The sequence below is a fragment of the Perca flavescens genome, chromosome 19, assembly GCF_004354835.1.
Source record: "Perca flavescens isolate YP-PL-M2 chromosome 19, PFLA_1.0, whole genome shotgun sequence".
Classification (NCBI taxonomy): Eukaryota; Metazoa; Chordata; class Actinopteri; order Perciformes; family Percidae; genus Perca; species Perca flavescens.
The window spans coordinates 7763765-7785509 of NC_041349.1; the positions used below are offsets into that span (position 1 = coordinate 7763765).

The 21745-nt window shown below is 40.1% G+C and overlaps 1 protein-coding gene across 1 annotated transcript; it reads right to left on the minus strand.

Moving 5' to 3' along the window:
• Positions 1-3944: 3944 nt before the first annotated feature.
• Positions 3945-12254, minus strand: LOC114546186 (L-amino-acid oxidase). The gene is made up of 8 exons (XM_028564873.1): positions 12245-12254; positions 11420-11530; positions 10694-10920; positions 9291-9403; positions 8527-8728; positions 5517-5585; positions 5077-5213; positions 3945-4734 (listed from the first exon to the last, which is right to left on the minus strand). The coding sequence occupies exons 1-8, from the start codon at positions 12252-12254 to the stop codon at positions 3945-3947; spliced, it is 1659 nt and encodes a 552-aa protein (XP_028420674.1).
• Between the last annotated feature and the right edge of the window lie 9491 nt (positions 12255-21745).

Sequence of the window (21745 nt, forward strand, 5' to 3'; positions counted from 1 at the left end):
AACACCTGTCTAAGTTTGCAGGTTATTTGAATCCTGTCAAATTTGATGGACTGGAAGTTAATAATAGGAAATATTTTAAGCACAAAAAACACATCTGAAATATCACCACTGTGGAAGTGTAATGTGAAAAGAAAATTTGCCTGCAATGATTAAGAGTATAAAGTGACAGGGAATCCATCATTTTTTTGACAACATGCAAACATAACCTGTCCTGGGGGCCATTACTTCACTCAGACACAGAAGCATTAATATATCTTTGGCTCAGAACGAGTGAATAGCAGTCAGTGAGTTTGGATGTGCAGGAGAAAGATCAAAAACAAGCACTGCTGAGAAGGTGGGTGTCCTTTAATTAAGTAACAGTTTTCAGTTCATATCATTTCATTACTTTTCCTTGGATATTCACCAACACTGTGTAAATGTTTATCAACATTAACACTTAGCATTACCATTTTCCAGTCATTGACTCAAGTCGGGGAAAAACAAAAGACCGGTAGCCTTCTGTAAATTAACTTATCGTATCGTGTTTTAACTTTACTCATATATCTTTTGAAGGGAACCACACAAACACCCAGTAGTGTTTGTCAGTATCTGAAAATAAAATATAATCGTTAAAAAATAATCTTAAGTTTTATTTTTATTAACTTTTATCTCAAGAAGGGACTTGTTTAATTAGATATTTTCTTAAAATGTGTTTTGTGATTGTTTTTCCGTAACATGATGAACAGTTTATGGAAGCCCATGTCTGCCAAGAAAAGAACAAAACAAAAGTGGTGAAAAGTTATTAATGATGAAAGCAAAAATAAATGAGAAATCTAATTTATCAAGATTTCACTTAAGTCAACATTATGTCCAAAATGAGACTAAAGTCAAAGCGATGAGATAGGAAGCCAAATTGTGACTCACAACAGTGATATTTTGAGTTAGGATGTAATTCTCTTGATACCGTTGCTATTTTTTTTTTTTTTTGTCCTAGAATTTCATCCTTTATTTCTTTGGAATTAAATTCCCTAAGTTTCTTGCATGAAACTTTTAGTTATTATTTCACTTTATTCAAAGTTATGGTTCACATTATTAGAACACTTCTATTGTTATACTTGCATACACAATTACTACATTTTAACAAAAAAACTCTTCATGTTAAAACAAATAATTTTAGCACTTTTGACACAAAATAAATGTATCTCACTGAAACAAGAAAACCTTTTTTGTTAATATATAACTCAGTATGTTGTAATACAAATTAATTAACTTTTAGATATTCTAATAATTTTTTTGGGGAGATTTAGTGTCAGAATTACACTGCCATATTTTTACATGGATATGTCTCAAGATAAATTCCAATTGGGACTGTTGGGGTGGTCAGGTTACCATACTCTGCTGTCATGTAGTCACACATGCCTATTACATCTGCATACAGTAAATGCTCTTATATATTGCAATATTATAGGTAAATATATCTGCTCCTACTATGGACAAAATGTGCAATGGATAAACAAAATAATGTGTTGAACTTTTAAATCACTTTAATTATCTTTGAAATGATCTCAGTTAATTTATTTCTATTTCTCTTGTCTCCCTTTTCTCCATAAAAGCAAATCCATACAAAACCATTATGTCCGTCAACACCTCTTCCTCCCACCTTTACACCTGCCTAGACTCCAGAGCTGGACTTATCATCTCCGTAGCCTACAGCGTCACTAAGAACATTCTCATCTTCCCTCTCTCCACCTTCGTCCTCTACCTGGGTCAGCAACGATGGCGGCGACAGCGCTCCTTTGCAACAATGAGCCACTCGGACATCTTCTCCTACAACATGGCTGCTCTTGAGCTGATCTGTGCATTTGGAGGCATAGCCTTCTTTTGTGGTGTACACTGGTCTCTCAGAGTTGGAGATGGTAGGGTTTTATTTGTATACTATGGTTTTCCCTGGAGAGATGTTCTTTCACATCCTCACCTGTGTGGAGCGCTACCTGGCTGTTGTTCACCCCGTCACCTACATGGGGCTGAGACAGTTGGGTGGAGTCAAGATACGAAATATCAGCATTGTATGTGTTTGGTTGCTGTGCTTTGGATGGAGTGGTGTAGGAGTTCGCTATGGTTTTCCCTATGTGTCATTTTTCTGTGCAATGATCTTCACTTCAGTTGTCGTATCTTTCTGCAGCCTTTCTGTTCTCCATGTTCTGATTCGTCCAGGGCCAGGGGAAGTGGGCGGGGACAGGGAGCGGGTTGATCAATCAAAGCAGAGGGCTTTCCACACCATCACTGCCATAATGGGAGTGTTGTGGTTGTGGCTTGCAAGGTTCCTTGTTGGTCTTGCTCTGAAATACTCATATCTGCTAAACTACAGTGACGGGTGTGTTGCACTGGTTACTGGAATCTGGTTTAGTCTGCCCAGCAGTTTGGTTTTACCTCTGCTGTTCCTACACAGAGCAGGAAAATTGCCTTGTTGCCATTAAAGCAATGTCAGTGACACTTTAACTTAACTTAAGACAATAAAAAGGAATTCAATTTAGGAATACGTAGCACCAAAGGTTAGCGTTGTTATTATTGGACAAAACAAAGGAAAGAGAGCAAGTTTTATCGTGTCCATAGAGTAATTCCACCAGGATTTCCTAGAGTTTTACTGTTATATTTGTGGCACAAAATTACAGGGTTTGCAGCAACACCTGCAATTTAAAGAGGTTACATTTGACTTTCACCAAGCACACAATTTCATCAACAAAATGAGTACTTTTTCTTTTGAATCAATTATACATTTATATTGTATCAACCATTGTGTTTATTGACTCACACACACTCACAAATTACACATTTCTTAACATTTGAATTATATTCATAGCATGTTTATGACTAAACAATTTTGTTTAGCATAAACATCCTCAGTATATCTATGTACATGTATCTATAATGTAATGAAATCATGTTTAACCTACATGGCACTTTAAGATAATTTGCCCCTCACCTGGAAACTTAAAATGTATGTTTGCACCCAATTAATAAAGCTGGCAAGAATTGCTAAACATTCACAAAAAAAAAAAGAGTATTGAAAGGACAAGGATGAAGTAATGGACAAAAAAACTATTCATTTGAGCATATAAATAAATTATTTGAGAGCATAAATGAACTGAAAAAGTGGCCATTTTGAATGAACACATTTTACAGTTTGTTTCTTTGTAATGTGCTGACTGTTTATGTTATGTTTGAATCAGATCAGATGTCAATTGCCTGTTCTTTCATTCTCTGTATTTACCACGTGTCAATGCTGTTCATTGTAAGGGACAATTGCTATATACAATTACCGAAATGAAATTTTCTAAATGGGCGCCATTTGTTGTGGTTTGGTTTTTGAAGATTATTTGTGTTTTGCCAATGATTGTATCTTGACTGAATGCCTTCTAAGTTTTGAAGTTAATTAAGGGGTTGTTAATGATTAAATGTTTAACAACCAACAATACAAATTTTGACCAAAAAAAGAGTTAGTCAAAAAGCACATAAATGAAAAAAAGCAATAAAAAATGATTTAAAAAACGTGTTTTGTTGGTAAAAGAAACATACGCTATAATCTATATAATTAAATTTAAAACTGCTAGTTAACTTGCGAAAAAAACCAGGCCCCCAGGAAGTGTGCCAGACATTGCAGCCAAACAGTGGAATTGAAATGAACACAACAAACATCAAGGTTGAAGCATGATTAGTGGTGCACGTACTATCAATTTTTAGAGACAATTATCTCAAAAGCTGTTTTGGAAATAAATTATATCAGATTATTCTTTTGCCTAGCAACAACTAGTCATCAGTAACACCAGTTTGACGCAGATTAGAACTGCATGGTGTAAGGACAATCACAATGAGCTTTACTTTTAAGGAAGGAATGCAATCACCAAGCGTAAGATAAAATTTGACAGACATTTCATTACTTTGATAGTACTGATAGAAAGTAGACCCTAGAGCTCATCATGGTGTTGCATTCTAGCTGACTCTTTGTTAATGTTGGTAGCAGCCCTGATCGCAGATTTCATAGCTGTCTCGATCCAAGCGTGAGGAAAAGCTGTGTGTTCACCTGCAAAGTGCACCCTGCCTTCACTTCTGAAGAGATTTTTAGCGTACTCTACATGTTGATAGGGTGTGAAGAGAGCAAAGGCACCCAAGCTGTGAGGATCTGCGCTCCACCTCTTCACCACCACCCCTGTGCAGAGAGATTTGACCCTCTCACCGTGGATCTTCGCCAAATCTCTCAGAAGCAGCTCTTTCAGGTCTTCATCGCTCGCACCTAAGAAGAGGAGGGAATCATCAGACCAGGTGTAGGAGGCCAGGAGGACACCAATGGTCTTATTGGTTGGGAAACTATGGCTGGGGTAGTAAATGAAACGAGAGGGCCGGTCGGTGATGCTCTTTCCTCCTCTGATGTAATCCTTCTCCCAGAACTTCTCGCTGAAGGTTAGAGTGATTCTAGTAGAACTGTCATAGTGGACTCCCCTCAGTGCCTCCATCTTTCTGATGGAGAGAGGTGGTTCAAAGTCAATGAAGAGGGCTGCTTTGGCTGTGGTTGTTACCAGGACAACATCAGCTGAAAGGCTAGTAAAAGAAGACTGTTGTCCTGTCTGGTATGATACTATTACACCTTTATTTGATTGGCTGATGCGTTTGACCTTGGAGTTGAGGAGGATAGGAACATCCAGGACATTAAGTAAAGCTTTTGGGAGAAGGTCTGATCCACCAGTCACTTCCTTGTACCTTTTAAAACAAATATTTTTTTGAGTGCAGTGTTGTAAAGAGGTGACCATTTCCAATATGTCAATATGGTATGTTTATGTACAATTAAATTCATGGGTTATTATTTAAACTGGGAGACCAACATTCAGGCATACGTGTTAAAGGAGTTTTGCTGCCGGTTGATAAAAATGACTTTCAATTTCATTTAAGTTTAGGTCAAAAATGTACTTTACAACTTTAGTTTCCCAGACCTTTCATAACCACCTCACATTTTCTGGCCATGGGTTTTATAATTTTTAACTGTACTGCAAACAAAAATATTCCAATCTTGAATAGTTGACAGTGTGGGATGTAGGGTCTTACTTAACATCGTCAGTGATGTCAGTCTGGTCATAGATCATCTCAGTCAGCGCCGTGTACATGAGGCTCTTTTCGTTAAGAATGTCTCCAATCATCCTTATTGCTTCCAAACTCAGATCTCCTTCTTCTTTCAGATACTCCTATTAAACAAACGTCCATGTAATGCTGTCAGCATGGCTAAAAAAAAAAATCTTAACAAGAAACAAAATCTTTGGATTACATGTTTTCCACTACTCAGATTTTCAAATTTAAATCAAGAATTAGGAATGTACGGACACTTTGTGGAAGTTTCAATAACAACTTGTTTGTTTTCAAATGCTAAACCATTGAAAATATCATGCGAAAATAATGCTATTCATAATGCATTAAAATATCAGTTGTGATTAGCAATTCACCCCACACATTGTTCTTATTTTACAACATTTTATGACATTGTGTTTTACCTTCACAGAGTAGTGGTCATATTTTTTCAGCGCAGCCTTGCAGCCATTAGTCTGCACGTAATCTTTCACCTACAAAAAAACCAATCAATTCACTAATTAATCTATTGAGCTGAACTTTGATTTGCCTATAATGAACCATAAATGTGTAACTCGACTGTATGGCCTAGCCTGACAAAAAAAGGCACCAAATGGAAACTCTTAGAGGTTGGGCCCACCAAAAAGCAATGCCAGTTGTTCAATGTTTGTCTAATTTTCATATAGCTTAGACTTTAAACATGTCCTCTTTAAACTTTACTAGCCAGAAAAGGAAGGGACCGTTCGGTATTTATGGAATGGACCACCGGAGGAAAATAGGGGAGGGTCATGTCTTTTTATTCTTTGTTGAGGGGAGAGTCACCCAAACTTGTATAGTCTAGGAGGAGGGGGGTGTCACACAACTTTTGTATTCAAGAAACAGCAAAATTTCAAAATGGCTTGTTTGCTGCATATTTATCCATTTAGCTCTCAGTCTCGGTCCCCGCTACCAGATGGGTCTGACCCATGGGTTTGCTGCGAGGCAGAGGGAGCACTGCCCCCCTGGTGGCTGAAATGGGTAATTGCATTGTTTAAAGGGGTGATAGAATGCAAAACTGATTTTACCTTGTCATAGTTGAATAATGACAGTTTAGTGGGTAACTAGGACATACATAGAACCTCTAAATCCCATTGACACCTCTTTTCTCCGCAAATCTCACTATTTTAAACTACATCTGAAAACGGGCGAATCTCAACGAGCCCCATAGTTGACATCAACTATCACGGCTCCTCCTCATTTGGCTCTAGTCTCTCTTTGTCACGCCCCAACATTTGCATAGGCTACACAACTGACCTGAGATCAGTTAGTCTTCTGAATCTAGGTCGTGCAGATCTCAGAAATTTTATACATTGGTCATATGCTATTTCACCATTAAATTCACTTCTGAGACTTTTTTATGTGAGAAATCAACTATGTAGCGGTCAAATATGGGCCGTTTTACGAAAATTGATGTCTAATTGCAAATTTTGTCCGACTGTGTGTCGGAGTTCAGAGGCCGGTGCTGCCTGTGTAGCTGCCTCGCCGCCTGGCCTGCATTCCTTCACAGACCCCGGCCTGCTGTGAGCTCAATCGAGTGGCCCACAGCACTTCATACCCGCACAAAGTCACCGTTTTGGGCTAATGGACTACGAAACGCCGGTGCTCTGACAGAGCTCCAGGGCCTCCAACTCCCCTCTTCCTGATAGCTAATTGCCCGGTGTATGTGAGTGAAAGTGCGGTCAGCGAGCTTGTTACGCCAGCATTCTCTTACCACAGGTTCCAGTTACTCTTTTAATGTGTGTAATTATAATGTGTTGAGTTATTTAAACAAACAATTGGGGAAATAAACACCACTTGTCCGTGAGTCTCATTGATAGAGCCTGCGGCTGGATGTAGCTCTATCAATGAGAGCTAGTTAGCCTCCTCTTAGAATTCCTCTGAAATTCACAAATATTCATTAACTTGAAATCGGACACCGTTGTTAGCTTTATAAGACATTTAGGTAGATGTTGTATAAATGGCGTGACGAAATTCAAACTGTAAATATACTCGAATTACGGCGAAAATGAAGCTAACTATCCGTGATTTGCAGCTACATATAGCTAGGATTGAAGGGACAGTCACAGCTAACTAAACCCCTAATCTTCACAAATATTCATTAATTTGAAATCGGACACCGTTGTTAGCTTTATAAGACATTTAGGTAGATCTTGTGTGGCGTGACATGTGTGTAATATGTGGTAAGAGATTGCTGGGGAAACAAGCTCGCTGACCGCGCTCTCACTCTCACACACGGGCCATCTAGCTAGCAGTAAATGCCATGTATATACATTTGATGGCAGCTTACTAATTGATTGCGGGTTTTGTGTAGATTTGGACTTTTATACGTTTTATTCCACTTTGTTTAAACGGCGAGGTGGAGAGGCCTCGTTCACCTGTTTGGAGCTGGCTAGTGACGCTCGTATAGGCCTTGCTGGATACACCGTAGCATTTACTTTTTTTGTGGATCTACTGATCGCTGTGGATTACTTTTTTTCATGTCATTGGATTATGGCAAATTCGCGATTGGATTTCATGTGCGAATTGTTAAATTGTTACAATGTAATTTAAAATCTGCTTTAAAAATAAACATATATGTTTTGGAATATAATGTTCAGCTTCGGCAGCTTTACCTATGTGCTAAAATATCATAGACTGTTACAGTCTATGTAAAATATACGGATACAATGACTGATGAAGCCTAGTGACAAGTCCATAGCAACCAGTTTGTGTGTTGAATTTGTTACCCAGCTTTGGTGAATGATCTCAATGTTTTATTGTTTTATTTCATGAGAATACTAGTTTACTACAGGAGTAACTTAGTCTTTGAAGTAATGCAGTAATGCATGAAGTGTGCATTTAGTTTCCATGCTTATTGTGTTTCCACAACTATGTTTGTGAGTAAATCTACTGAAATGGCAACCACACCATAACAGAGTAGTGTAATGTATAAGATGAGAATGCAGAGATTAAATCATGTATGTCATGGCTGTAAAAAATAAGTGGCATCTGCATATCTTTACCAACCGCTAACCAGTAAAGAAGGCATCCATAAATTGACGGGGAGGGTCATGCCTCTTTTCGTAATCATTTGAAGGGTCATAGAATTTTTTTTGATGGCGAAAGGAGGGTCAAGTCTATCTTTACTAAAGGTCGCAAAACTCTTCCGGTGGCCCTTTATATAAATAACGAACAGTCCCTTAACAGTAAACTCTGACTTCTGCAATTAGTGAATTTGCTGGAACCGGAAGGTCCAATATTGAGGAAGCTATCCCATTAGTTATGTTGCACCATGTTTTATATAACTCTTCTATGCAGGTGATAAACTACTCTACAATAAAGGAAAATACATTTGCTTTCCAAGGATGTGTGAATTTGTGTAACTTTCTTTCAATCACTCCCTCCTTTCTTCTGTACCTTCTGCAAAGCTTTTTGTAGCAGTTTGTCGGCTGACTTCCCTTTCTCACTTGGCCGCACGTTGTACTTCAGAACGTCAGAGTCATTTTGCACTGTGTACGTCTTCTTCAACAACCCATTAACCAAGTAAAAGGTGTTGGGGTCATACATGATGAATTCATTCAGCTTGACCTTTAGCTCTTTAGCAAACCAACCGACGATTCTGGTGACAAAGGGGATGGTGATTAGCTTATTACTGTAATGTATCTTTACCGTGTGAACCCAGACAGTAAACAGTAACATTCACTTACTACTTTTGATGTGTAGACAAGACATATAACATCCCTACATAATTTTTGAGCTGTAAGTTAACAAGACAGCGACAACAGTTGCAGCCTCCAAAGACCTCAAAAACAAAACTCACCTTCTGCTATTTTGAAGTAACTCGGCATGTTATTTTTAGGTAAATAAACAGGAATGTTTTGCTCTATAGATAACATAACATAACTCTGAGTCAGTTCCACTGTAGCGATAGTAAAACTTTTACAATAGCTTAACTATTAATTCCTTTTTATTCTATCCAAGTTAAATTCTTATCTCACCTTTAGTGTTCTAAATAATTCTAATAATAATATGGATGGTTTCTTTTCAAATAAACCCCATAAAAAGCTGTTAGTGTCATCAGCATCCTTTTTACACAATCATGTTAGTCTGAGACAGGGAAGGGTTGTATGCCATGTTTATATGTAAATGCCCAACTGAATGTTTTTAAAACTTAAACTCACTGGTGAGTACTTGGGATCCTCATGGCTCCCAGTTCAGCATACCAGCCCTCTTCTTCATTCCTGTAGGTCTCCACCCGTCCTCCAACACGACCACTAGACTCTATTATGGTTACCTTGTCAGAACAGAAAAATACAAACAGATAAATACACAATAAGGCCCTTTGTAATGTTTCAAAGTTAGTAGGTTTGGCATTGCTACAACTGGGCAGCCTAAAGCCCTCTTTGGTGGAAGTTATAGTTTACGAACTCATGTTATGTAAGTTGAGATAGTGGTACCCTAGATGTCATTCAGGTAAGTGTCCAACATAACCTCACAAACTGTTTTAGGCAGAGGAGTAGTTCAACTCTGTGTCTCCATAGGTGACGGGAGAGATAACAGCAGTATGATAAGACAGTGCTGCCTCAAGTTCTCCCATCCTGCCGAGGTCATGGAGGAAGTAAACACATCACATTCTGTTGGGTGGGCAGCCTAGAGTGGGCCTTTATAGCTGTTTTGTGGAAGTTACACCTGCAAATGAATGATAGTGTTCTTGGCAGGACTTTGAGGAAAAACATTTGATCCAAAAAAACAAGCTGAAATTGAACACACACACACACACACACACACACACACACACACACACACACACACACACACACACACACACACACACACACACACACACACACACACACACAAAAGAATGTTCTTGGCAAGACTAGGAAGAAGACAATTAGATTCAGAGAAGAAAGGGCTGAACACACACCCACACACTTATGGTACATACACTTAAAACCTAGCATCATTAATTATGGAATTTCAATAATATATTTTCAAAATTACTCCATGAATGTTAAGTAATGTTACTGTGTACAGAGCCTATGAAGTGAACCACACCTCTTTATTATCATAAAGCCATGCATTTTAGCTTGAATTAACATAACATTGACAAAAGAAAATTAATCCCAATCAATTAAAAACAAAGCATTACTCATCATTTTCAGTGGTTTGAGACAGCTACATCCCCTTTACTAATTTAACAAAGCACAATAGTACATTAAACACAACAGACAGTCTTAACTACATTACTAAAACAAATATAGAGGTGCTTCGGTGGATTTTTAACGTTCAAAAGCTGACTTGACTTGGTGGGGCGTTCTCTGGTAGGAGTCCATAGGATCATATGCTAGCTACTGTTAGGTGACGCAATGAGGCTACGTGTTTGATGGATGCAAACAAAACAGTGCACCGTCGCATTAAAAAAAAAGCTCTAATCTGCGGTTAGATAATTTAAAAATAATTCTTACAGGCCTATGCCCAAGTTGCCCAACTATTGGTTCTAGGAGCCCACCCTAATATAGCAGGTAAAAACTGTCCCTACCATGTAATGGTCTTCATACAAATATCAGCTTGTTGCATGTACCTTGTGTCCTGCATCTTGCAGTAGTTTGGCAGCGGTCAGTCCAGCCATGCCAGCTCCCACAATAACAACATGATGAGATGTATTTATGTGTGGGAGGCCAGTCTTCACAGTCTTCAGCAGTTTATCATAGTCTTTATCATTCAGACAATCAGCCAGATTTTCCTTCAAGCTGACAGCATCAGCAGGGCTGTGGTAGAGTGTGAGCAGAAGCAGCAACACACTGATGCCTACTTATCACACAAAGAGAGAAGCATACCCCAGTAGGAAACATTTAGCAAAGTGTCTTTATTAAGTCTTACAGAGTTTTACTCATCCAAAGTCTAAATGAGCAACTAGATGCACGACGCTTGACTACTTGACCTTGTTTGCATCACATTTACAGACATTTTCTGATGCTATTATGAATAAAGATTTATAAAATAAGTACAATAAATCAGTTTAAATTTTCTGGAAGGATTTTTTTTTTGGCCAAACCTAATCCCGCTAGACATTGTCTCAAATACATTCCTTTGAAGTCAAGCAAAACTAAACAAATCCTCATTTCATAATAGAGTGATGAAATCCAAAGTGTACCAGTGTAAAGTTGAACGCAAACATTGCTTTCTTCAATGGGTCTGAATTGTAGATAGGGACTACATCAAGGAATTGAGCAGACTACATGTGCACCTTAAGCACAGATTTCACTCTGATATTCATACAGACACCTAACCCCTCATTTCCACCAACTTCGGAATGGGTGCGGATCGACTCCGCTGTGTGTTGGCTCCGTGCTCCGGCGTCCTTCAATACCCACCAGGTCCGTATTTGTTGTGGAACGGCTGCGGCCATGTCTGGCAGCTGAAGTCACAAGGACCCATGAGATTTTGCAAATTCACGTATGATCACGCGATATAACAGGATGTAGTTTTTATAAAAAGAACCACAAAACCCACAACAGTTTGTTTCAGGCCTGTCTCTGCCCATTATGACGTTTTCAAGGTGTAGTGCAGTGAAATATGAACCGCCGTGAACACGGTGTATTTTATTTTGAAAATTAACCGGATGATCTATTTTGTTTCTGTGCTAGACTTCCTGTACTGCACAATCTGCCTTGTGCTGAATAGCTAATAATAATAAGCTTAATCCTCATGGAGAAAGGGACTTGTTCTGTTCTGTATTGTTACTTGTTGTCTCCCCCTAGTGGTATACTAAAAGAAATTGCAGTCATGTCTTTCTGCGGCTTCCTTTAATGATGTCATCAGGAAGCGCTCAGTAATGTCTCCAGACAGCATTGTCTTGTATTTGTGAATCAATCTAAGGCCATCTGCTCACGTTCAAGCTATAAGCGAGCATCGTCGGTATGTAAATGTTCTTTAACATGTAATCTATCTATGCAGAGGAATATTTTCATGTAGGATGAGATGTAATGTTATTAAAATTGTTGTATAAATTTCCGGGTGTTCACTTATGCCAGCTGTGGTATAAACAGAATAGTCTGAGCTAAATTATGACTAAAAACCTTTAAATAGCCATTTCATTGTGTGTATATCTTCGTTTTCAGTTTTACCCTACCTTTGGTCATCATTAAAGAAGTAAACGATTCACCTTCGTCCAGTGTGGTGACTAGAGGAAGAGTTAAACTGTCTGTCAATTTACACAAATGGTCGTAACAAGGAACGGAACAGTAAAACGACGGCTCATAAACAAGCTGATCTACAGCAGACCTGGACCCCCGCACGCTGTACCGCTGGAATAAAGGTAGCCAGCACACACATTGTTTCACGAGGATACACAATCAATCGACTCATGGAAGACCAGATCTCAAGCTTCTCACACATCCAGCCGCTCTAGCAGATCTAGTGCAGCCGCAGCCATGGCACACGCAGAAGCGGAAGCAGCCAGAGCAAAAGTAGCATACGCTGAAAAAGAGATGCAAATCAAAATTCAAAAAGCACAATTGGAGGCATCATTGGATAAACTGAATGCAGAAAAGACAGCAACTGCGGCCTTAGCTAAAGCAGAGGCTTTAGAGGCTGCTTTGGAGTACGAGAATGATGGGCATGGCTCCAAGTTAAGGTGTGGATCAGAGTAGCGATCTCACAACGCCATGCAAATGACTGAAGAGTATGTACAAAAACATAGTATATCGGATAGCGGTCTAAAGCCAGGGGCGCAACTACAGGGTTCCCCCACTACGACCCAACCTCAGCAAACATGCCCTCCGCAAGCGCCTACAGCACTCACTTATCAACCCACGCAGATGAAGCCTGAAAGGAATGAAGACCCACAGATTGAAGCACACCAATCTCCAAAGTGTTCTCCCACGATAAGCAAGAACCCCGCGCACACACCAATAGGAGACGGGAAACACACTGAGCACCGGGGTCACAAAATATACGACAGCTATCACCCGCCATTAGTCACACCTATGAATAACCCCCAACAAGCATATCATGAGAGTCACATAGGGGCTTATGACGGCCGTCACTACCCACCTTGTAGGCCTGGTCATAGCGAACAATGAGACAATGTGCTCAGAGATTCATCTAATGAAAATAAAAATGTGACCGACTTCGTAAGCTTCCTTGCCAGATGAGAGACTGTTTCAACAGGGCTGTTGAAACAATGTCCATTCTCTTTCTTTGTCGACTTTGTCTCCCAACAAGCAAGGACACGCAACGACCCAAGTTTCATGTTTGTTCCCTGTACTGGAGATCAGACCAAGACAGACAAACATACTCCTAAAAACATGAGCTACCGTACACCTGTATCAGTCCATAAGACTGACATCTCATCAGCCACCGTTACACCAGCTGACCCTACACACACAAAGATAGAAGACCCAGCAAAGACATGTCCTATTCATAAGAAGCCCCACCCCCTTTACAAATGTCGTGCGTTCAGAGAGAGACCCCTTGAGAAGAGAAAAGCCTTTCTGAAACAAAGTAGCATCTGTTTCCATTGTTGTGCGTCAACAACTCATCGAGCTCTTCAATGTTAAAGGTGACCGTTCTCCATATTCCCTCAGGACATGTGCGGGAGTAGTGGAGAAGTCAGGGAGAAGAGCGCTTGGCTTCCAGGTACAATCTTTGGATGAAGAAGTCACTCTCTCCCTCCCTACTGTGATAGAGTGCAACCAAATCCCCAACAACCGATCTGAAATTCCCACTGCAGAGGTAGCTGTTCAACACTCGCACCTAAAAAGTATCGCAAAACAGATTCCAACTTTACATCCTCAGGCACCCATAATGTTGCTGCTTGGCAGAGACCTCATCAGAGTCCATAAGGTGCGTAAACAAATTAACGGCCCGCACGGCTCTCCATACACACAAAAGCTCGACTTGGGATGGGTTATAGTGGGCAGTGTCTGCCTTGGTGAGGTCCACAAACCAGATACAGTAAACACCTTCTACACTAACACACTGGAAAATGGACAAGCATCTCTCTTCAGGCCATGTCCCAACCGCTACTTTGTGAAAGAAACACACAACAACTCTGGGTCTCTCATCTGCAAAGACAGCAAAGACCACATAGGATGCACTGTTTTTCAGAGATCAAAATTGCACCTTCATTTGAAGACGTGGCGTTTCTGAACATCATGCAACAAGGGTTTTACAAAGATAAAGATAACAGTTGGACAGCTCCCTTACCCTTCAAGACACAGAGACGCCGCCTGCCTAACAACAAGGCTCAAGCCCTTAACCGTTTCAGATCACTGCAGCGCTTCTTCAACAGGAAACCAGAGCTGAAAGAGCACTTCTTCGCATTTATGCAAAAGATATTTCAGAATGGACATGCAGAAGAAGCACCCCCACTCGAACCTGAGGAGGAGTGCTGGTATCTACCTATTTTTGGAGTGTATCACCCTAAGAAACCTGAACAGATCAGAGCAGTCTTCGACTCAAGTGCTAAGCACGATGGCGTCTCTCTTAACGATGTCCTCCTGACTGGTCCATACCTTAACAATAACCGTTGACCGGAAGTTCTGATTCCCTACTCCATGTTCCGGAAGCAGAAAGTATGACATAGGCCTATTGATTCTGCCGCCGGTCCGGAGAGGATCCGCAGCCGTTCCGCAGTTGTTGGAAATTATGGGTAACTCTGCACCTGGCCCGTGCAACACTTTTGGAATCAATGCCTCGGGCCATTTAGCTACTACAAGCCAGATCAGATTGACAGTAACAAAAAAGTCATCACAAAATAAAGAAGCTTAAAGAGAGTTCTTCTTTAATGGATAATATATTAAATATTAATTTTGCTAGAAAATACTCACACAATTTCCATCTTGCCCCACACAGGTCCATATCAGTTATTAATCCTGCCTTCTTTTCCTCTTTGGTGACATAAAGACAGACAGAAATGAACACATTTGTAAAGTTGATGAAAAGTCTGATATATTTTTATAGTAAAATTGTAATGATAGTCTGAGATAAAAAATAAAATTACAGATTCTTACCGTTTAAAGAGCTTGAATGTCAACATCTGCTGTAAGAGTAACTTGAAGTCATAGGGAAACCTCTTATATACACACATTTAGTGCTGTTTTATTTCCTCTTCTAACTGGAGCAACCACCACACACCATATTGTTCTTGGCAGGACTTTAAAGATTGAAGTTTGCAAAAAAACAAGTAAAACTTGAACGAACACACACACGCACACGTATTCCCATGAAGTGTTTTGATCAGTTCTTTGGAAGTTGGAACTTCAATCAAGTCAGGACTAGAAGGAAGATTAGATTCCAAGGAAAAAGGGCTGAACACACACCCACACACTTATAGTACACAGACTTAAAACCTAGCATCATTATTATAGAATTTCAATAATATATTTTCAAAATCACTCCATGAACTTTCTTTATGTAACGTTACTGCTTTCGAAACTGATACATAACATAAATCTTTATGTTGTTGTTGTAGTACAATGAAAATGAAGCATTAGAATTAATATTGTGAATTTGAATTTGCCAGGTTGCAATGGAAGAGTTAATAATGCCTAAATGTGTAGGGACTCAGCAGAGGACTCTGCCTGTGTTCACGGGATTTAGGCATGGGTTTGTGTGTGTGTGTGTGTGTGTGTGTGTGGTGGGAGAAATTGAGCCAAATTTGACAGCCAATATTCTCTGACTGGTCACATTTGACACGTAGCACGATGTGTTACGTTTTCTTCAGAGACATTTAGAATTAACTAAAATTGTGACATATTTAGTTGTGTTGGAATAGTTGGACATCATGAAGCCTTGTTCCAATCAAAAAGGGTACTTTTTACATGTCTGAACTCAAGTCAAATTGGACCTTTACACAATATAAGGGTTGATAAATAGAATGAGGAATTCTGATGGTTAAATCCCACCTTGCCGTGGTCACACTTACTCTAATTACAATAAAAGCTTTATATGTATAACACGATCATTTGTATTCATGGTCATTACGAAGCACCTGACAGAACATTTCCACCAAACTGCTGTCTGAACACACAGTGACTTCCTGTCAGCAAGACACTGAATTTGAAACCTGTCTAAGTTAGCAGGTTATTTGAATCCTGTCAAACATGATGGACTGAAAGTCAATGTTAGGAAATATCTTAAGCACAAAAAAACCCACAAATCTAACAAATTATTCTGGTTCAAAGTTTTTGATCCTGAAATATCCTCACGGTGTAAGAGTAATGTGAAAAGAAAATTTGCTTGCCACGATTAAGAGTATGAAGTGACATGTAATCCATCATTTGTTTGACAACATGCAAACATAACCTGTCCTGGAGGCCATCACTTCACTCAGACACAGAAGCATTAAAGGGGTGATAGAATGATTATATAGGGTATTTTACACTGTTCCTTAAGGTCTCCTAATAGGGTATGTAACATTGGTTGGGCTGAAAATTGCCTGAATGCTATTTTATTGGGCCCTTTACTACCCTGTGAATATGGCTCTATATGGAACAAGAGCATTTCTTCCAAATATGGTATGCTCATGAATGAGTTGGGCGCTGATTGGTTTGAGCAAACTACATAGAAACACATGGGAGAGTCGACAGCAGGTCTCATATTTCAGACACTGCAAAGTTATACATTGTCGGGCTATTTCATTTTTAAATTCACTTCTGAGACTTTTTTAAGCGAGAAATCAACAAATATGGGCCGTTTTATGAAAACTGATGGCCAATTGCAAATATGGTAAGACTGTGTGTTGGAGTTCAGAGCTGGTGCTTCCTGTCTTGCTGCCTCGCCGCCCGGCCTGCCTTCCTTCACAGACCCCGGCCTGCTATGAGGTACTTGGAGCTCCGTCACGGCTGGCAGCCCACAGCACTCCATACCCGCACAAAGTCACAGTTTTTTGGGCTAATGGACAACCAAATGCCGCTGCCCTGACAGAGCTCCAGGGCCTGCAGATCACATCTTACTGCTAGCTAGATGGCCCGTGTGTGAGAGTGAGAGCGCGGTCAGCGAGCTTGTTTCACCAGCAATCTCTTACCACATATTACACACATGTCACGCCACACAAGATCTACCTAAATGTCTTATAAAGCTAACAACGGTGTCCGATTTCAAATTAATGAATATTTGTGAAGATTAGGGGTTTAGTTAGCTGTGACTGTCCCTTCAATCCTAGCTATATGTAGCTGCAAATCACGGATAGTTAGCTTCATTTTCGCTGTAATTCGAGTATATTTACAGTTTGAATTTCGTCACGCCACTTATACAACATCTACCTAAATGTCTTATAAAGCTAACAACGGTGTCCGATTTCAAGTTAATGAATATTTGTGAATTTCAGAGGAATTCTAAGAGGAGGCTAACTAGCTCTCATTGATAGAGCTACATCCAGCCGCAGGCTCTATCAATGAGACTCACGGACAAGCAGCATTTATTTCCCCAATCGTTTGTTTAAATAACTCAACACATTATAATTACACACATTATAAGATTAACTGAAACCTGTGGTAAGAGATTGCTGGCGTAACAAGCTCGCTGACCGCGCTCTCCCTCACATACACCGGGCATTTAGATAGCAGGAAGAGGGGAGTTGAAAGCCCTGGAGCTCTGTCAGAGCAGTGGCGTTTGGTAGTCCATTAGCCCAAAAATGGTGACTTTGCGCGGGTATGAAGTGCTGTGGGCCACTCGATTGAGCTCACAGCAGGCCGGGGTCTGTGAAGGAAGGCAGGTCTGGCGGCGAGGCAACAACCCAGGCAGCACTGCCGCTAAACTCCGACACACAGTCGGACATAATTTGCAATTAGCCATCCATTTTCGTAAAGCGGCCCATATTTGAGCTTTACATAGTTGATTTCTCGCATAAAAAAGTTTCAGAAGTGAATTTTGTAATGGAATAGCAGAGATCTGCGTGACCTAGATTCAGAAGACTACCTGATCTCAGGTCAGTTGTGTAGCCTATGTAAATGTTTGGGCGTGACCGTTCTCTTAATACACACATGGGCGTGACAAAGGTACAGGTTTTGAGATGCTTACGTAAGCAACTAGCTTTGTTGAGATTGGCCCGTTTTCAGCGGCAGTTTCAAAATATGATATTTTCACAGTAAAGGGGTGTCAATGGGATTTTGAGCTTCTCTGTATGTCCTATTTTCCCACCGAACTGTCGTTATTCAACTATGACAGGTTAAAATCGGTTTTGCATTCTATCACCCTTTAATATATCTTTGGATCAGAACGAGTGAATAGCAGTCGGTGAGTTTTCTTTTTTCCATCTCATCATCAAACATATTGAACGATACTCTGAAATGTTGATATATTGCCCAGCCCTACGTCTGCCCAAACTTACTTTTCCTGACACATTTAACATTAACTTGTACATAATCCATCCCCATACACTGGAGTATGTCAAGAGTACAGATGACCATCAATACGCTGTTGCAGGATAGGTGAATGACAGCAAGATATGGCACTTGAAGAAAAACAAATGTACAGTATGTGATAAAAGGACATGAAAGTCGTCAATTATTAACATTGTTATTTTGGTGGTGGTTAAGTCTAGATTGATCATGCTAGTAATGTTAACTAGCAAGTTGTTCGTTAAGGGCTAAAGTTAAATCAAAAATGATTTGTTCAGCGTATCCTCTTGTGTGTATGGCGGATCCGTCTTTTCTAGTTGTTGTGGTTAATATGATTTAGGTACCCTAGCTTTGACCAGACACACAAATGATGACAGCAAACCACTGTGATGTCACGTGGTCCTTGTAAATATACCACAAACTACTCACAAAGGACTACTTGGACCATAGTGCTGCTGAATTTTTTATATTATTTAATATATCTCAATTTTATATCACAGTTTGTCAGTATATTTTTCAGCGTAACATTTTTAGGAATGCATGGAATAAAAATAAATGAAAATGCTTATAATGATTTATTATTACAACTTAATGTCCAATTGAGTCAAGATCATAAACCATAGTATTTAAATTGTTGAGGGATCTGACACCTGCTGTTCCTGTGTCAAGGTAAGTCTCCTGAAAGGTGAAATGTTTTTAAATCCCACACAGTGATGTGATAAGTCAAATGAAGAATGAGACATGTATGTTTAATTTAGTTGCTATATATTGAGTGCTGGTGGGTGTTGTTTGCATAAAGATATGAAAGTAGAGGAAAGATGTCAGAATATATCTGTCACGGATAGACCAGGAGTCAGACTGAAGGTGAGTGAAGTTTGACGTTTATTGCAAAATCCAACAGGAGGAACACAGATATAAAGGTGGTGGACTAATGAGGTGCAGGTGGTGAACTGATGATGTGGTGTAATGAAGTGCAGGTGTGTGTAATCAGTAGTGAGGAGATTGTGAGCGGATGAGGGGAGTGAGTGACGGGGGAGGAGTGAGTGACGGTGGGACCCTGACAATATCGTTATCTAGCCATCTTCGGGTCGACTCTGATTACTGGAATTAACATAAATGGTGATAGTGATAGTGCCTTATACTATGGAGGAAATATTTATTCATAATTCAAATTGAAAGTCCAAAGAGAAATTGAAAGTCCAAAGAGAAAACAAAGCGAGATGAAATTAAAAAGAAATATATATTTATATATATAATTTTCCATTTGGCTTTGGCTTTTGAATTTAATATTTGGCTTTTGAATTTCAATTTATCATTGGCTTTTAATTTTCATTTAATATTTGGCTTTTGAATTTCAATTTAACATTGGATTTTAATTTCCATTTAACATTGCCTTTTCATTTGACTTGACACATGTCAATGTAAATGAGGAGGCGTGGCCCAAAGGCTGGCGGGAGAGTCTGAAACGAAAGGGGTGCAGAGGCACCTTATGAACAGCAGGGGGAGCTTACTGCTGGGGAGCACACTGTTAAGCATCTGTCTGCAGCTTCAAAACCAGGCTTTCTTGGCCTCTTATTTCACATGATAGAAAATGATGATGTAGGCTAAACACAAACCACATTTCATGCAACAACAGTGAAGTTTTCATGTAGTTACTATAATTGGGCCCGTGTTAGTGAGGACTAGATTAGGACTGGATTTAAAGCTGATTCTGGTTCCCAACTTCACCCCAGGTGTGTCTGTTTAAAACACGGACTCAGACAACTTCTCTCTTTTGATGTTATATTTAATTAAGCAACAGTATAAACATGGGTGTGGGTAGCTCTGTTTACGTGTGTTTGTGTGTGGTCAGATCTCGAGGACGCACACACACCTCGGGCCATTTAGCTACTACAAGCCAGGTAGGTAATGAGTCCTTACCCCAAGTGAAGGAGTTCAAGTACCTTGGGGTTTTGTTCGCGAGTGAGGGGACAATGGAGCGGGAGATTGGTCGGAGAATCGGCGCAGCGGGTGCGGTATTGCATTCAATCTATCGCACCGTTGTGACGAAAAGAGAGCTCAGCCAGAAGGCAAAGCTCTTGATCTACCGGTCAGTTTTCGTTCCTACCCTCAACTATGGTCATGAAGGCTGGGTCATGACCGAAAGAACGAGATCCAGGGTACAAGCGGCCGAAATGGGTTTCCTCAGGAGGGTGGCTGGCGTCTCCCTTAGAGATAGGGTGAGAAGCTCAGTCATCCGTGAGGAGCTCGGAGTAGAGCCGCTGCTCCTTCGCATCGAAAGGAGCCAGTTGAGGTGGTTCGGGCATCTGGTAAGGATGCCCCCTGGGCGCCTCCCTAGGGAGGTGTTCCAGGCACGTCCAGCTGGGAGGAGGCCTCGGGGAAGACCCAGGACTAGGTGGAGGGATTATATCTCCAACCTGGCCTGGGAACACCTCGGGATCCCCCAGTCGGAGCTGGTTAATGTTGCTCGGGAAAGGGAAGTTTGGGGTCCCCTGCTGGAGCTGCTCCCCCCCGCGACCTGATACCGGATAAGCGGATGAAGATGGATGGATGGATGGAAGCCAGATCAGATTGACAATAACAAAAAAAGTCATCACAAAATAAAGAAGCTTAAAGAGAGTTCTTCTTTAATGGATAATATATTAATTTTGCTAGAAAATACTCACACAATTTCCATCTTGCCCCACACAGATCCATCTCAGCTATTAATCCTGCCTTCTTTTCCTCTTTGGTGACCTAAAGACAGACAGAAATGAACACATTTGTAAAGTTGATGAAAAGTCTGATATATTTTTATAGTAAAATTGTTATGATAGTCTGAGATAAAAAATAAAATTACAGATTCTTACCGTTTAAAGAGCTTGAATGTCAACATCTGCTGTAAGAGTAACTTGAAGTCATAGGGAAACCTCTTGTATACACACATTTAGTGCTGTTTTATTTCCTCTTCTAACTGGAGCAACCACCACACACCATATTGTTCTTGGCAGGACTTTAAAGATTGAAGTTTGGAAAAAAACAAGTAAAACTTGAACACACACACACACACACACGCACACGTATTCCCATGAAGTGTTTTGATCAGTTCTTTGGAAGTTGGAACTTCAATACGTGTCAGGACTAGAAGGAATATTAGATTCCGAGGAAAAAGGGCTGAACACACACCCACACACTTATAGTACACAGACTTAAAACCTAGCATCATTATTATAGAATTTCAATAATATATTTTCAAAATCACTCCATGAACTTTCTTTATGTAACGTTACTGCTTTCGAAACTGATAC

What these genes read in the sequence shown, in the direction of transcription:
- LOC114546186 (XM_028564873.1), bottom strand. An exon ending in TGCAAGATGCAGGACACAAG is followed by an intron (nt 9,404 to 10,693) that starts GTACATGCAACA and finishes TGTTCTGACAAG; the next exon opens with GTAACCATAATAGAGTCTAG. An exon ending in TACAAAAAGCTTTGCAGAAG is followed by an intron (nt 5,586 to 8,526) that starts GTACAGAAGAAA and finishes GTTTTTTTGTAG; the next exon opens with GTGAAAGATTACGTGCAGAC.